A 17,628-nucleotide genomic window follows, 5' to 3' on the forward strand; every position below is an offset into this window, starting at 1 on the left:
TGTACATCCACACACCGACAACACGTCTCAGGCAGCCGACGCGTTTCGAAATAAATTCTTCTTTAAAGGCTAAATTCCACAAAGTACACAGTGTTCGTTAAGACCACACCTTTATTCCATTCAAAAACATTAGATGCCTCCTGATAGGCTGCCGTTAGTTGCCTCCTGATAGGCTGTAGGTATTCTGGGATACGTAGTCCACCATGTACAGTTGCATGGGGAATTATGTTAAAAGACCCTCCAATGGGCCCGAGGCGTGCGTGGTAAATTATAGGTGCCATGGCTCCATACAGAACTGGACAAGATTTCCAGCTCGCTGGCCCGCTGCTTTCCTGCCTTCATGCGGTGGTGCTTCCCCTTACGGCTGGGTTGCCGCGTACAAATGAAAGCTCCTAGTTCCCCCACAGGTTCGGGAAGCACTCAAGCCACGGTGTACATCCACACACCGACAACACGTCTCAGGCAGCCGACGCGTTTCGAAATAAATTCTTCTTCAAAGGCTAAATTCCACAAAGTACACAGCGTTCGTTAAGATCACACCTTTATTCCATTCAAAAACATTAGATGCCTCCTGATAGGCTGCCGTTAGTTGCCTCCTGATAGGCTGTAGGTATTCTGGGATACGTAGTCCACCATGTACAGTTGCATGCGGAATTATGTTAAAAGACCCTCCAATGGGCCCCGAGGCGTACGTGGTAAATTATAGGTGCCATGGCTCCATACAGAACTGGACAAGATTTCCAGCTCGCTGGCACGCTGCTTTCCTGCCTTCATGCGGTGGTGCTTCCCCTTACAGCTGGGTTGCCGCGTACAAATGAAAGCTCCTAGTTCCCCCACTGGTTCGGGAAGCACTCAAGCCACGGTGTACATCCACACACCGACAACACGTCTCAGGCAGCCGACGCGTTTCGAAATAAATTCTTCTTCAAAGGCTAAATTCCACAAAGTACACAGTGTTCGTTAAGACCACACCTTTATTCCATTCAAAAACATTAGATGCCTCCTGATAGGCTGCCGTTAGTTGCCTCCTGATAGGCTGTAGGTATTCTGGGATACGTAGTCCACCATGTACAGTTGCCTGCGGAATTATGTTAAAAGACCCTCCAATGGGCCCGAGGCGTGCGTGGTAAATTATAGGTGCCATGGCTCCATACAGAACTGGACAAGATTTCCAGCTCGCTGGCCCGCTGCTTTCCTGCCTTCATGCGGTGGTGCTTCCCCTTACGGCTGGGTTGCCGCGTACAAATGAAAGCTCCAAGTTCCCCCACAGGTTCGGGAAGCACTCAAGCCACGGTGTACATCCACACACCGACAACACGTCTCAGGCAGCCGACGCATTTCGAAATAAATTCTTCTTCAAAGACTAAATTCCACAAAGTACACAGTGTTCGTTAAGACCACACCTTTATTCCATTCAAAAACATTAGATGCCTTCTGATAGGCTGCCGTTAGTTGCCTCCTGATAGGCTGTAGGTATTCTGGGATACATAGTTCACCATGTACAGTTGCATGCGGAATTATGTTAAAAGACCCTCCAATGGGCCCCGAGGCGTGCGTGGTAAATTATAGGTGCCATGGCTCCATACAGAACTGGACAAGATTTCCAGCTCGCTGGCCCGCTGCTTTCCTGCCTTCATGCGGTGGTGCTTCCCCTTTCGGCTGGGTTGCCGCGTACAAATGAAAGCTCCTAGTTCCCCCACAGGTTCGGGAAGCACTCAAGCCACGGTGTACATCCACACACCGACAACACGTCTCAGGCAGCCGACGCGTTTCGAAATAAATTCTTCTTCAAAGGCTAAATTCCACAAAGTACACAGTGTTCGTTAAGACCACACCTTTATTCCATTCAAAAACATTAGATGCCTTCTGATAGGCTGCCGTTAGTTGCCTCCTGATAGGCTGTAGGTATTCTGGGATACATAGTTCACCATGTACAGTTGCATGCGGAATTATGTTAAAAGACTCTCCAATGGGCCCCGAGGCGTGCGTGGTAAATTATAGGTGCCATGGCTCCATACAGAACTGGACAAGATTTCCAGCTCGCTGGCCCGCTGCTTTCCTGCCTTCATGCGGTGGTGCTTCCCCTTACGGCTGGGTTGCCGCGTACAAATGAAAGCTCCTAGTTCCCCCACAGGTTCGGGAAGCACTCAAGCCACGGTGTACATCCACACACCGACAACACGTCTCAGGCAGCCGACACGTTTCGAAATAAATTCTTCTTCAAAGGCTAAATTCCACAAAGTACACAGCGTTCGTTAAGACCACACCTTTATTCCATTCAAAAACATTAGATGCCTCCTGATAGGCTGCCGTTAGTTGCCTCCTGATAGGCTGTAGGTATTCTGGGATACGTAGTCCACCATGTACAGTTGCATGCGGAATTATGTTAAAAGACCCTCCAATGGGCCCCGAGGCGTGCGTGGTAAATTATAGGTGCCATGGCTCCATACAGAACTGGACAAGATTTCCAGCTCGCTGGCCCGCTGCTTTCCTGCCTTCATGCGGTGGTGCTTCCCCTTACAGCTGGGTTGCGGCGTACAAATGAAAGCTCCTAGTTCCCCCACAGGTTCGGGAAGCACTCAAGCCACGGTGTACATCCACACACCGACAACACGTCTCAGGCAGACGACGCGTTTCGAAATAAATTCTTCTTCAAAGGCTAAATTCCACAAAGTACACAGTGTTCGTTAAGACCACACCTTTATTCCATTCAAAAACATTAGATGCCTCCTGATAGGCTGCCGTTAGTTGCCTCCTGATAGGCTGTAGGTATTCTGGGATACGTAGTCCACCATGTACAGTTGCATGCGGAATTATGTTAAAAGACCCTCCAATGGGCCCGAGGCGTGCGTGGTAAATTATAGGTGCCATGGCTCCATACAGAACTGGGCAAGATTTCCAGCTCGCTGGCCCGCTGCTTTCCTGCCTTCATGCGGTGGTGCTTCCCCTTACGGCTGGGTTGCCGCGTACAAATGAAAGCTCCTAGTTCCCCCACAGGTTCGGGAAGCACTCAAGCCACGGTGTACATCCACACACCGACAACACGTCTCAGGCAGCCGACGCGTTTCGAAATAAATTCTTCTTCAAAGGCTAAATTCCACAAAGTACACAGTGTTCGTTAAGACCACACCTTTATTCCATTCAAAAACATTAGATGCCTCCTGATAGGCTGCCGTTAGTTGCCTCCTGATAGGCTGTAGTTATTCTGGGATACGTAGTCCACCATGTACAGTTGCCTGCGGAATTATGTTAAAAGACCCTCCAATGGGCCCGAGGCGTGCGTGGTAAATTATAGGTGCCATGGCTCCATACAGAACTGGACAAGATTTCCAGCTCGCTGGCCCGCTGCTTTCCTGCCTTCATGCGGTGGTGCTTCCCCTTACGGCTGGGTTGCCGCGTACAAATGAAAGCTCCTAGTTCCCCCACAGGTTCGGGAAGCACTCAAGCCACGGTGTACATCCACACACCGACAACACGTCTCAGGCAGCCGACGCGTTTCGAAATAAATTCTTCTTCAAAGGCTAAATTCCACAAAGTACACAGTGTTCGTTAAGACCACACCTTTATTCCATTCAAAAACATTAGATGCCTTCTGATAGGCTGCCGTTAGTTGCCTCCTGATAGGCTGTAGGTATTCTGGGATACATAGTTCACCATGTACAGTTGCATGCGGAATTATGTTAAAAGACCCTCCAATGGGCCCCGAGGCGTGCGTGGTAAATTATAGGTGCCATGGCTCCATACAGAACTGGACAAGATTTCCAGCTCGCTGGCCCGCTGCTTTCCTGCCTTCATGCGGTGGTGCTTCCCCTTACGGCTGGGTTGCCGCGTACAAATGAAAGCTCCTAGTTCCCCCACAGGTTCGGGAAGCACTCAAGCCACGGTGTACATCCACACACCGACAACACGTCTCAGGCAGCCGACGCGTTTCGAAATAAATTCTTCTTCAAAGGCTAAATTCCACAAAGTACACAGCGTTCGTTAAGACCACACCTTTATTCCATTCAAAAACATTAGATGCCTCCTGATAGGCTGCCGTTAGTTGCCTCCTGATAGGCTGTAGGTATTCTGGGATACGTAGTCCACCATGTACAGTTGCATGCGGAATTATGTTAAAAGACCCTCCAATGGGCCCGAGGCGTGCGTGGTAAATTATAGGTGCCATGGCTCCATACAGAACTGGACAAGATTTCCAGCTCGCTGGCCCGCTGCTTTCCTGCCTTCATGCGGTGGTGCTTCCCCTTACAGCTGGGTTGCCGCGTACAAATGAAAGCTCCTAGTTCCCCCACAGGTTCGGGAAGCACTCAAGCCACGGTGTACATCCACACACCGACAACACGTCTCAGGCAGCCGACGCGTTTCGAAATAAATTCTTCTTCAAGGCTAAATTCCACAAAGTACACAGTGTTCGTTAAGACCACACCTTTATTCCATTCAAAAACATTAGATGCCTCCTGATAGGCTGCCGTTAGTTGCCTCCTGATAGGCTGTAGGTATTCTGGGATACGTAGTCCACCATGTACAGTTGCATTCGGAATTATGTTAAAAGACCCTCCAATGGGCCCGAGGCGTGCGTGGTAAATTATAGGTGCCATGGCTCCATACAGAACTGGACAAGATTTCCAGCTCGCTGGCCCGCTGCTTTCCTGCCTTCATGCGGTGGTGCTTCCCCTTAGGGCTGGGTTGCCACGTACAAATGAAAGCTCCTAGTTCCCCCACAGGTTCGGGAAGCACTCAAGCCACGGTGTACATCCACACACCGACAACACGTCTCAGGCAGCCGACGCGTTTCGAAATAAATTCTTCTTCAAAGGCTAAATTCCACAAAGTACACAGTGTTCGTTAAGACCACACCTTTATTCCATTCAAAAACATTAGATGCCTTCTGATAGGCTGCCGTTAGTTGCCTCCTGATAGGCTGTAGGTATTCTGGGATACATAGTTCACCATGTACAGTTGCATGCGGAATTATGTTAAAAGACCCTCCAATGGGCCCCAAGGCGTGCGTGGTAAATTATAGGTGCCATGGCTCCATACAGAACTGGACAAGATTTCCAGCTCGCTGGCCCGCTGCTTTCCTGCCTTCATGCGGTGGTGCTTCCCCTTACGGCTGGGTTGCCGCGTACAAATGAAAGCTCCTAGTTCCCCCACAGGTTCGGGAAGCACTCAAGCCACGGTGTACATCCACACACCGACAACACGTCTCAGGCAGCCGACGCGTTTCGAAATAAATTCTTCTTACACAGCGTTCGTTAAGACCACACCTTTACTCCATTCAAAAACATTAGATGCCTCCTGATAGGCTGCCGTTAGTTGCCTCCTGATAGGCTGTAGGTATTCTGGGATACGTAGTCCACCATGTACAGTTGCATGCGGAATTATGTTAAAAGACCCTCCAATGGGCCCCGAGGCGTGCGTGGTAAATTATAGGTGCCATGGCTCCATACAGAACTGGACAAGATTTCCAGCTCGCTGGCCCGCTGCTTTCCTGCCTTCATGCGGTGGTGCTTCCCCTTACAGCTGGGTTGCCGCGTACAAATGAAAGCTCCTAGTTCCCCCACAGGTTCGGGAAGCACTCAAGCCACGGTGTACATCCACACACCGACAACACGTCTCAGGCAGCCGACGCGTTTCGAAATAAATTCTTCTTCAAAGGCTAAATTCCACAAAGTACACAGTGTTCGTTAAGACCACACCTTTATTCCATTCAAAAACATTAGATGCCTTCTGATAGGCTGCCGTTAGTTGCCTCCTGATAGGCTGTAGGTATTCTGGGATACATAGTTCACCATGTACAGTTGCATGCGGAATTATGTTAAAAGACCCTCCAATGGGCCCCAAGGCGTGCGTGGTAAATTATAGGTGCCATGGCTCCATACAGAACTGGACAAGATTTCCAGCTCGCTGGCCCGCTGCTTTCCTGCCTTCATGCGGTGGTGCTTCCCCTTACGGCTGGGTTGCCGCGTACAAATGAAAGCTCCTAGTTCCCCCACAGGTTCGGGAAGCACTCAAGCCACGGTGTACATCCACACAGCGACAACACGTCTCAGGCAGCCGACGCGTTTCGAAATAAATTCTTCTTCAAAGGATAAATTCCACAAAGTACACAGCGTTCGTTAAGACCACACCTTTACTCCATTCAAAAACATTAGATGCCTCCTGATAGGCTGCCGTTAGTTGCCTCCTGATAGGCTGTAGGTATTCTGGGATACGCAGTCCACCATGTACAGTTGCATGCGGAATTATGTTAAAAGACCCTCCAATGGGCCCCGAGGCGTGCGTGGTAAATTATAGGTGCCATGGCTCCATACAGAACTGGACAAGATTTCCAGCTCGCTGGCCCGCTGCTTTCCTGCCTTCATGCGGTGGTGCTTCCCCTTACAGCTGGGTTGCCGCGTACAAATGAAAGCTCCTAGTTCCCCCACAGGTTCGGGAAGCACTCAAGCCACGGTGTACATCCACACACCGACAACACGTCTCAGGCAGCCGACGCGTTTCAAAATAAATTCTTCTTCAAAGGCTAAATTCCACAAAGTACACAGTGTTCGTTAAGACCACACCTTTATTCCATTCAAAAACATTAGATGCCTCCTGATAGGCTGCCGTTAGTTGCCTCCTGATAGGCTGTAGGTATTCTGGGATACGTAGTCCACCATGTACAGTTGCATGCGGAATTATGTTAAAAGACCCTCCAATTGGCCCCGAGGTGTGCCTGGTAAACGATAGGTGCCATGGCTCCATACAGAACTGGACAAGATTTCCAGCTCGCTGGCCCGCTGCTTTCCTGCCTTCATGCGGTGGTGCTTCCCCTTACAGCTGGGTTGCCGCGTACAAATGAAAGCTCCTAGTTCCCCCACAGGTTCGGGAAGCACTCAAGCCACGGTGTACATCCACACACCGACAACACGTCTCAGGCAGACGACGCGTTTCGAAATAAATTCTTCTTCAAAGGCTAAATTCCACAAAGTACACAGTGTTCGTTAAGACCACACCTTTATTCCATTCAAAAACATTAGATGCCTCCTGATAGGCTGCCGTTAGTTGCCTCCTGATAGGCTGTAGGTATTCTGGGATACGTAGTCCACCATGTACAGTTGCATGCGGAATTATGTTAAAAGACCCTCCAATGGGCCCGAGGCGTGCGTGGTAAATTATAGGTGCCATGGCTCCATACAGAACTGGACAAGATTTCCAGCTCGCTGGCCCGCTGCTTTCCTGCCTTCATGCGGTGGTGCTTCCCCTTACGGCTGGGTTGCCGCGTACAAATGAAAGCTCCTAGTTCCCCCACAGGTTCGGGAAGCACTCAAGCCACGGTGTACATCCACACACCGACAACACGTCTCAGGCAGCCGACGCGTTTCGAAATAAATTCTTCTTCAAAGGCTAAATTCCACACAGCGTTCGTTAAGACCACACCTTTATTCCATTCAAAAACATTAGATGCCTCCTGATAGGCTGCCGTTAGTTGCCTCCTGATAGGCTGTAGGTATTCTGGGATACGTAGTCCACCATGTACAGTTGCATGCGGAATTATGTTAAAAGACCCTCCAATGGGCCCCGAGGCGTGCGTGGTAAATTATAGGTGCCATGGCTCCATACAGAACTGGACAAGATTTCCAGCTCGCTGGCCCGCTGCTTTCCTGCCTTCATGCGGTGGTGCTTCCCCTTACAGCTGGGTTGCCGCGTACAAATGAAAGCTCCTAGTTCCCCCACAGGTTCGGGAAGCACTCAAGCCACGGTGTACATCCACACACCGACAACACGTCTCAGGCAGCCAACGCGTTTCGAAATAAATTCTTCTTTAAAGGCTAAATTCCACAAAGTACACAGTGTTCGTTAAGACCACACCTTTATTCCATTCAAAAACATTAGATGCCTCCTGATAGGCTGCCGTTAGTTGCCTCCTGATAGGCTGTAGGTATTCTGGGATACGTAGTCCACCATGTACAGTTGCATGCGGAATTATGTTAAAAGACCCTCCAATGGGCCCCGAGGCGTGCCTGGTAAATTATAGGTGCCATGGCTCCATACAGAACTGGACAAGATTTCCAGCTCGCTGGCCCGCTGCTTTCCTGCCTTCATGCGGTGGTGCTTCCCCTTACGGCTGGGTTGCCGCGTACAAATGAAAGCTTCTAGTTCCCCCACAGGTTCGGGAAGCACTCAAGCCACGGTGTACATCCACACACCGACAACACGTCTCAGGCAGCCGGCGCGTTTCGAAATAAATTCTTCTTCAAAGGCTAAATTCCACAAAGTACACAGTGTTCGTTAAGACCACACCTTTATTCCATTCAAAAACATTAGATGCCTTCTGATAGGCTGCCGTTAGTTGCCTCCTGATAGGCTGTAGGTATTCTGGGATACATAGTCCACCATGTACAGTTGCATGCGGAATTATGTTAAAAAACCCTCCAATGGGCCCTGAGGCGTGCGTGGTAAATTATAGGTGCCATGGCTCCATACAGAACTGGACAAGATTTTCAGCTCGCTGGCCCGCTGCTTTCCTGCCTTCATGCGGTGGTGCTTCCGACACCTGAGACGTGTTGTCGGTGTGTGGATGTACACCGTGGCTTGAGTGCTTCCCGAACCTGTGGGGGAACTAGGAGCTTTCATTTGTACGCAGCAGCCCAGCAGTAAGGGGAAGCACCACCGCATGAAGGCAGGAAAGCAGCGGGCCAGCGAGCTGGAAATCTTGTCCAGTTCTGTATGGAGCCATGGCACCTATAATTTACCACGCACGCCTCGGGGCCCATTGGAGGGTCTTTTAACATAATTCCGCATGCAACTGTACACGGTGGACTACGTATCCCAGAATACCTACAGCCTATCAGGAGGCAACTAACGGCAGCCTATCAGGAGGCATCTAATGTTTTTGAATGGAATAAAGGTGTGGTCTTAACGAACACTGTGTACTTTGTGGAATTTAGCCTTTGAAGTAGAATTTATCTCGAAACGCGTCGGCTGCCTGAGACGTGTTGTCGGTGTGTGGATGTACACCGTGGCTTGAGTGCTTCCCGAACCTGTGGGGGAACTAGGAGCTTTCATTTGTACGCGGCAACCCAGCCGTAAGGGGAAGCACCACCGCATGAAGGCAGGAAAGCAGCGGGCCAGCGAGCTGGAAATCTTGTCCAGTTCTGTATGGAGCCATGGCACCTATAATTCACCACGCACGCCTTGGGGCCCATTGGAGGGTCTTTTAACATAATTCCGCATGCAACTGTACATGGTGGACTACGTATCCCAGAATACCTACAGCCTATCAGGAGGCAATTAACGGCAGCCTATCAGGAGGCATCTAATGTTTTTGAATGGAATAAAGGTGTGGTCTTAACGAACACAGTGTACTTTGTGGAATTTAGCCTTTGAAGAAGAATTTATTTTGAAACGCGTTGGCTGCCTGAGACGTGTTGTCGGTGTGTGGATGTACACCGTGGCTTGAGTGCTTCCCGAACCTGTGGGGGAACTAGGAGCTTTCATTTGTACGCGGCAACCCAGCCGTAAGGGGAAGCACCACCGCATGAAGGCAGGAAAGCAGCGGGCCAGCGAGCTGGAAATCTTGTCCAGTTCTGTATGGAGCCATGGCACCTATAATTTACCACGCACGCCTCGGGGCCCATTGGAGGGTCTTTTAACATAATTCATCATGCAACTGTACATGGTGGACTACGTATCCCAGAATACCTACAGCCTATCAGGAGGCAACTAACGGCAGCCTATCAGGAGGCATCTAATGTTTTTGAATGGAATAAAGGTGTGGTCTTGACGAACACTGTGTACTTTGTGGAATTTAGCCTTTGAAGAAGAATTTATTTCGAAACGCGTCGGCTGCCTGAGACGTGTTGTCGGTGTGTGGATGTACACCGTGGCTTGAGTGCTTCCCGAACCTGTGGGGGAACTAGGAGCTTTCATTTGTACGCGGCAACCCAGCCGTAAGGGGAAGCACCACCGCAAGAAGGCAGGAAAGCAGCGGGCCAGCGAGCTGGAAATCTTGTCCAGTTCTGTATGGAGCCATGGCACCTATAATTTATCACGCACGCCTCGGGGCCCATTGGAGGGTCTTTTAACATAATTCCGCATGCAACTGTACATGGTGGACTACGTATCCCAGAATACCTACAGCCTATCAGGAGGCAACTAACGGCAGCCTATCAGGAGGCATCTAATGTTTTTGAATGGAATAAAGGTGTTGTATTAACGAACACTGTGTACTTTGTGGAATTTAGCCTTTGAAGAAGAATTTATTTCGAAACGCGTCGGCTGCCTGAGACGTGTTGTCGGTGTGTGGATGTACACCGTGGCTTGAGTGCTTCCCGAACCTGTGGGGGAACTAGGAGCTTTCATATATATATATATATATATATAAATAGTTTTCCCTACCTATTACCACTTTAATAAACTGGTAATAGGTATGGAAAAAACATAAAAACCTACCTACCTATATCTAAGGGTGCAACGCAGAACACAGCAAAAGTGTACTGAAAAACAATATAGGTGATTTTAATTTTTGTGAAGGCAGTCATCAGCCAATCACATAATTACTTATCGTTGCTATGTACCACGGTATACAGTGAAATACTGCAACAACAGGTATGCCTAAGTTTAAATGCCTTATAACTTACAAAGTTTTTCCCTTCTTCCCTTTAGTCCCCGAAATGATCATCGGCACACCCTAGTCCACAATCCTGCCAAATTTCAACCAAATCCAACAGGGGGATTGATTGCTACGCATGAGTACAAAGTTTATGGAAAATGCCTTGGTGCCAAAACTTGTTTTTGGGACCCCCCTTTTATCTTTGCACCCCCTTGACTAATCACTGCAAATCTTTGCACTATATTTCAAAGTATAAAAGAATAGGTCTGGAAAGTTTCGTGGAGATTCGTCAAACGGGTGCCAATTTATTAATGGTGTAAAATATTAGAAATTCCCATCTCTTGTAACCCAAACTATCACTACAGAGTGGTTACCACAAAGCTTTATTGGGAGAGACCCCACAACCCCCTACCTTTTTTAAAAATTATTACACATTAAAACACTTTCTAAAATGAAGGGGGGATAACCATACCTCCCACTTTTTAAATGTATTATTAATATGAATATTTTCTTTTTGGGAGGAACATCCGTCCAACCCTTCCTTTTTTGTAACTTTATTACTCTGTACACTGACCCACCCCTAAACCCTAAAAATAACCTTACAACACTATGCCCTTACCTCCCAAAACGGCCCTTATCACCTTAAACACTCATACCACCCTATGCCCATACCCACACCTGAACCCACCATACCACCCTATACCCTGATGGGTAATGGTATTTGCCAAGAAATCTCAGCTCTAGAGTCCACAGAATTGGACTGAGACTCTGAGGGCTCTCCCTAAACAAGTGTATTTGTAAAGAACACGTTCACCCAGAAGGATATCTTGGCACTGAATAACAGATATGTATTGTTACCCAACAGTACTCATTTTATTGACCTCAGAAAAATGAAAGTCTGAGTGCACCTGCCAGGATTTGAACCTATGACCATGAGGTCAAACACAGGCCCTTACAGTGGATGCATTAGCCCACTAAGCCACCACACCCGGCATAAATTGTCCCCCAAGATAAAGAACCCAGGCTTCTGGCTGGATGAGAATCTGTCAATGAAACCTCAGGTTGCTAAGGAGGTCTCCACCTGCATTGCGGTGCGGAAGTGGTTAAAATAAATCATTTGGATGATTCCACTTTCATCCCAAAGGACGGGTGTCCATGGCCTTGATACTTTCAAGACTGGACTATGGAAACATCCTATATCTAGAAGCAAACAAGGCCTCAATTAGATCCTAGAAGTAGTCTAGAATTCTGCGCCTAAGCTCTTATATCGACTCCCTAAACATGCCTCTGTGTTGAACCTCCTCTGCGAGCTTCACTGGCTCTCTGTGGAAAAATGAATGCAGTTTGAAGCCTTATGCTACATGCATAAGGCTAGATCAGGCACATGTCAGCAATACTTATAAGAATTAGTGGTAATCTCTTACCAGCCTGTTCGCACGCTGCAATAGCTCAACCGGTCCTTGAGAATGTTTCCTAGAGTCAGACTGGCTTGTATGTATGGGAGGTCGCACCTTTGCACCTTTGCATACCTGGGCCAACAGTTGTGGAATTACCTAAATCTCTGAGATGCTGCACCTCACTGACCGTCTTTTGCAAGAACCTAGCGGCCCAGTCTGCCCCTGCCTCTACCTAAGCGCCGGGAAACCCTGTTTGGGTAGCTGAGTGCTCTACAAGACTTTATAATAATAATAATACCCGTACCCACCCCTAAACAATAAAAACATCCTTATCACCGTATTCCCTTAGCCACTCCTAAACCCAAAAAAATACTCTTACCACCCTCTACCCTCAACCACCCCAAAAATCAAAAAACACCCTAACGCTAATATACACATATGCATCATTAATGTCCCAGCAGTTATTGGTACTGCATTCCAATATTACGGTCATGCTTGAGAGCATTAAATCACTTGCATTTATAGTTCATATTAACATAGTGTATCGGACTAAAGTGGCCGCGTGCATTGTACTAAAATTAGTGTGTAAATCTTGCAATCCTCGCTCCTAATTGCTGGGACATTATTGATGCATTATGGGAGATGTATGGCTTTATTTTAGAATCACGTGACATTTGATTTAAATACACCTGTGTCTTGCTGAATGTGGACCACATACCTGTGATCAAAGCATAACTGCAGAAACGGGTAAGGATTATTTGCGTGCAGCCATTTCCACTGCGAATAAATGCTTGGTGGTTATCTGAAGCTGGGCTTCTTCTTCTGGATATATTTGTACTCACTGTGCAGCCTTGTTCTGCGACTACTTCTTCGGATTGTCTGTAGACCAACCCCACTCCACTGTGTCCCACTCCACTGTACTCTATTCCACTGTACGCGACTCCACTGTACCGCATTCAACTCTCCTCAACTCCACTCTACAACACTACACTCTATGAAAGTACACTGTATGACACTCTCCTCACTCTACTGTACCACCCTCAACTTAAAGACACTCCACTCAATGACACTACACTGGGATTGGGTAAATAGGGCTGGTGCAACCAATCACATCCAGCCTACCTCATTAATATTCATGCCGTGTGTCATAGTCGAGTGACTAATTATGCTTACCAATGCATCCAGGGATGGAGCCCGCACTCGACATCAGATGCCCACCCGTGTAATAATCTAGGTATGTCACTTTCATAAGCAAGAGTCATAGAGGTAGAAATGGGACACATGATGGGCACTAATTTAGCAAAATATGTGGATGCCACATACTGTCCTTCTTGATGGTCACTGGCTAGCAAACCCTAACCTCAATATGTCTCAGTTGTTCAGTAAAATATATTGACATTATTCCAAAAAGTTTGCAGGAACATTAAAATAGGCTATCCTGACTTATGAGAGAGAGACATCCTGGGCACAGGGTTCATACCCATATCCTGGTGTTTGATGCAAAGAACCAGAGAGGTGAAAACCTTCATGGGATGTGAACAAGCAAAAGGGTCAGTATGGGGATCTCCACTGGAGACAATCTCTCAGGACATGGGGCAGTGTCAGAAGGGTGCGACTCAAAGAACCTTACCTGGGGTCATCGCTGTACTGCACCACTCCGAAACGCACCCCGTCCTCGCTGACCACGTTCACGAATGGCACCACCAGCCCTTCCATGAACTGTTTGATCATCACGAAGTTGGCCCTCCCAATGCTGGAGGACCCGTCCACCACGAAGACCACGTCTGAGGAGTACACATTGGAACATGTTCCTGGAAGGAAGAGATGAGAGGACAACCTGGTTAGCGCGCCATCAGTGACCCTTCCAATGTCCTCCGTCAACCTCCAGCCATGGCAACCTCAAACACAAGACACAATATTAGGATGGAGAGAGCACAGAGTTTGAAGCCAGTCTATGTTTACCAGAAGATTTTACTTTGCAGTCCTGGGCTTTTTTCTACATTGTGAGATATTTTTCTCTCTAATTAAATTGAACCAAACTAAAAAATGCATGTAGAATCTTTGTCTGGACGTTTACCTTTTCTATGCATAATGGCACTTCTTGGCAGTAATAGCTTTTTCCAATGTATATATTAGGCAGGAGCATTTTCCTAGTGATAAATAGGAAGGCGTGCAACAAAAATTGTTGCAAAAGTCAAGATTTTTCATCCCGATGTGGAAAATCAAAAATGTACAACCTTTGCGAAGTTGAGATGCTTTTCACAGTCCTTTGCATAGCTTGCAAACATTGTGCAGCTTCACACACCCATGGAATGTAACATTTTCACTGGTATATTTTTGTTATAAAAGGTTTTCTTCTGCGTCTTCATTGACGTATTATCATTTTGAGATTTTACAGTCTTCCTTGTGAGTGTGTGGTCTTTGTTGAATTTCGGGAATATAGAAAGCAATCTCTGCAGAACATTAACATTTCTAAAAATAAAGCATTGCAGCATTGATAAAGAGCAGCATTCATCCCACCTTTGATAAATCGATTACCCCCCACGGCGTGAAGAGGTCTACAGGAAGTACATGTAAATGTTAAAACATTGGTGCCCAAGACACACCCCTGTCTGACGCCTCCTGTTCATTTAAAAGAACTGCATCCGCCTTCAGAGGGTTCTTTACCACAGTCAAACATTACAGGGCAACCTTTCCAATATGGCGGCCACCTGCGACAGTCCCATCTCCAATAATACTGATCACTAACAGAGTCAAAGTCAGAATTATAACTTATAATTCTGACTTTCAAATGGGGAGATAGGGATGTCCCACTTGTTTTTGAACCTCGTCTTTTCTAGATTCCACTACGAGGCTGATCAGTTGCTTATTATTACAGCTTTTAATTACAGGTTTAATGGTATTGACATGGAACCAGTCACTTATAATTTATAAGTGACTGGTTCAATGTCAATACCATTAAACCTCTTCTGATGAAACAATCAATACCAAAGAGTCACAAACAATGGATCTATGACTTTATTACTTGGAACTCCATCTGGGCATTTTGCTTTTTGCCAAAGCTGCATAGCATCAGAAAAAGAAATTGGCAAAGCCAGTAAGTGACAAAGCAAAGCTGATTTGCTTTGCCAGTGCTTGTTTGTATTAACATTACCCCCTCTTTTATAATTGCAGAACTCTTCCTGCAGATGTAATTCCGTGTTGCCCGTATATGATTTTAGTATCTGCAACGAAGACTCATCCAAACAAAAATAACTAACATAAAGTTTAACACGGATCAACACAGACTCCGTTCTGTGGTCTAAACCTTATGGTGGTGTGTGTGTCTAAAACCCGTAGTATACAATCCCAGTTCCTAGATACAAAGGTCAAGCATCCATCAAGGCCGGCCGCAAGGGTTTTCATTGATGCAGAAGATTGGTAAAACATCTAAACGAGAAGGTTCATATATATACATTTTTGTAGATAGTCCAGATATTGTTCAGGAAAGCAGGAACGATTTTCTGTTATCATTGATATTTTTTAGGCTACCTTTCTGTATTTCAGTCAAAGTTGCCTCAGAAATACTCAGAGACCTCTCTGTTTCTATATTTCCTTTAAAGCACTAGTTTTATGGGCTAGTATGAGACTATATAGAGGTCAATAATCGTGACCTACAAGTACCAGGTACCATCTATCTAACCCTATTAATATTCACCTATTACACTTAACTTGTCATGTGGTGGTATGGAGAAATTGATAATCAAATATTATTATCTTGCGATACTATGCGTGTAGTTTAGTGGGGATATACCTGCACATGTTATTCCTAGGGTCTACGTTATGATCTGACAAACGTAAGGAAGGAACAGCCTCCACCCCTAAATATCAATTGTTGAACTGCAAGGACGAATGAAATCACATCTGTGACAGATGTCAAGACCTTTATTTCGCATTGTATTCCATAACATGGACCAAGTCCTGTTGACCTGCCACATTACTTTGTTCTGCATTTGTTGACTGTCCATAAGCCGAGTTGGCAATTTACAAGTTCTCTTCCATGGTGGAACTTGTGTATTGCTACAGCGATTGGTCGCTACGAATGAGTACAAAGTATATGGAAAATGCCTTGGTGCTAAAATGCGTTTTTGGGACCCCCCTTTTATCTTTGCACCCTCCTAACTAGTCACTGCCAAACTTTGCACCATCTTCAAAAGTAGAAAAGAATAGGTCTGTAAAGTTTCGTGGAGATTCGTCAACGGTTGAAAATGTATTAATGGTGATAAATCTGAGGAATTCCCATCTCTGGTAACCCTTGATCACTCTGTTCTAACATGATTCTTTCCACTTTCCACTTTACTCGGATCACTGAATTTTATCACAATACAATCGCCATGTTGGGTTGTCTAGTGAGGCCCTATTGAAGTCACTGTTCTGCCATAATTTTACTACAAGCGTTCAAATGGGTATGATTTTTGTGTATGAACATATTCAAAGTTGCCTCTGGTTCCTTCGGCTGACAATTTTCTATAACTGGAGCACTCATTAACACAATCAAAAATGGTGGAGACTGCATATTAAAAGTTGTATTAGGAAAAGTGGCCTTTATTTTTTTTTTATAAATCTTTTTATTATTATAACACAAGAGGAGAAATATACATATCAGATGTCATAAACGAATACAACACAACTGTGGACGGGCAAGTGAAGTGAAGAAATACCGTACAGTCAGAATCAGCAAAGAAATCAACACCAGCGTAAAGCAGAAGCAAAACAATGAGATAGCAATGACTGCAGGCACCCCCCCACAGCACCCGCCCACCAGGAGTACAGGATATACGAGGCAGACATATGACACCCAGATACGTTTAGGCAAAAATCAGGAGAATACGCCACATCTCTTGTGAAGAAAGGAAAAGGGAAATAGAATGGTCATAGAAAATAACAAAGGAAAAATAAAAAACAACCCCCCACCCTACACCCCTGCAGATGGCTACGACCTAACCCCACTAGCAGCGTGCCTGTCGCCCCCTAAACTACGCCCCAAGGAAGGGAAAAAGTTGGAGGAGGAGAATGTTGCAAAACGATACGAGCTCCCGGACTCCCATCCCCCTGCCAAAAGCAGACACCCCCCACCGTAGTATTAAGCAAAGTTCAGCAAATCAAAAGACAGTCCGTAGGGGAGCCGCAAACAGAAAAAGGACCATCCCGCCCGACCCCCGGCACCGCAGAGGCAGCAAATCCCTTCCCGAGCATATCAGACTAATAATCAGACAATCAGATTCACATCTGGCCCTCGCTCCCACAGAGACCCAGCAAAGACAAAAGAAACAGTGCATCAAAGTCCAATCAAGTTCAGCCCAAACCCTCGCGATCCATCACGATGACCCCGTCCAGTACAAATAGGTCGCTGCGTTTCTCCACGCAGGCTCTGTCCAGCCGAACCGCCATCACAACAAGATTAATAGAAAATAGTAGAGTGTCAAGATCAATTAAATAGGAGGGAAAGCAGGATAGACGGGCACAGAGTCCAAAAGTCAAAGCAAATCCACTGCCCTCCGGCGAAAAATCAGCAAAGCGGTTTTGATCACTCACAAAAAGAGGCAAAGGTGTAGTCCGACAGACGTTGGAGAAGTCACAATGGCTTACAAAGATAGTCAC

General features: G+C 46.7%; 1 protein-coding gene across 1 annotated transcript in view; it reads right to left on the reverse strand.

Annotated features, from left to right (window-relative positions):
- The window catches only part of COL7A1 (collagen type VII alpha 1 chain), a 313,236-nt gene that overhangs the window by 178,664 nt on the left and 116,944 nt on the right, over nt 1-17,628 (reverse strand). The window contains exon 4 of the mRNA XM_078662399.1: nt 13,619-13,799. Within this exon, the coding sequence (XP_078518525.1) occupies nt 13,619-13,799 (181 nt within the window). The remainder of the gene's footprint in view (nt 1-13,618; nt 13,800-17,628) is intronic.

This window comes from Lissotriton helveticus, chromosome 9 (assembly GCF_964261635.1).
Source record: "Lissotriton helveticus chromosome 9, aLisHel1.1, whole genome shotgun sequence".
NCBI lineage: Eukaryota > Metazoa > Chordata > Amphibia > Caudata > Salamandridae > Lissotriton > Lissotriton helveticus.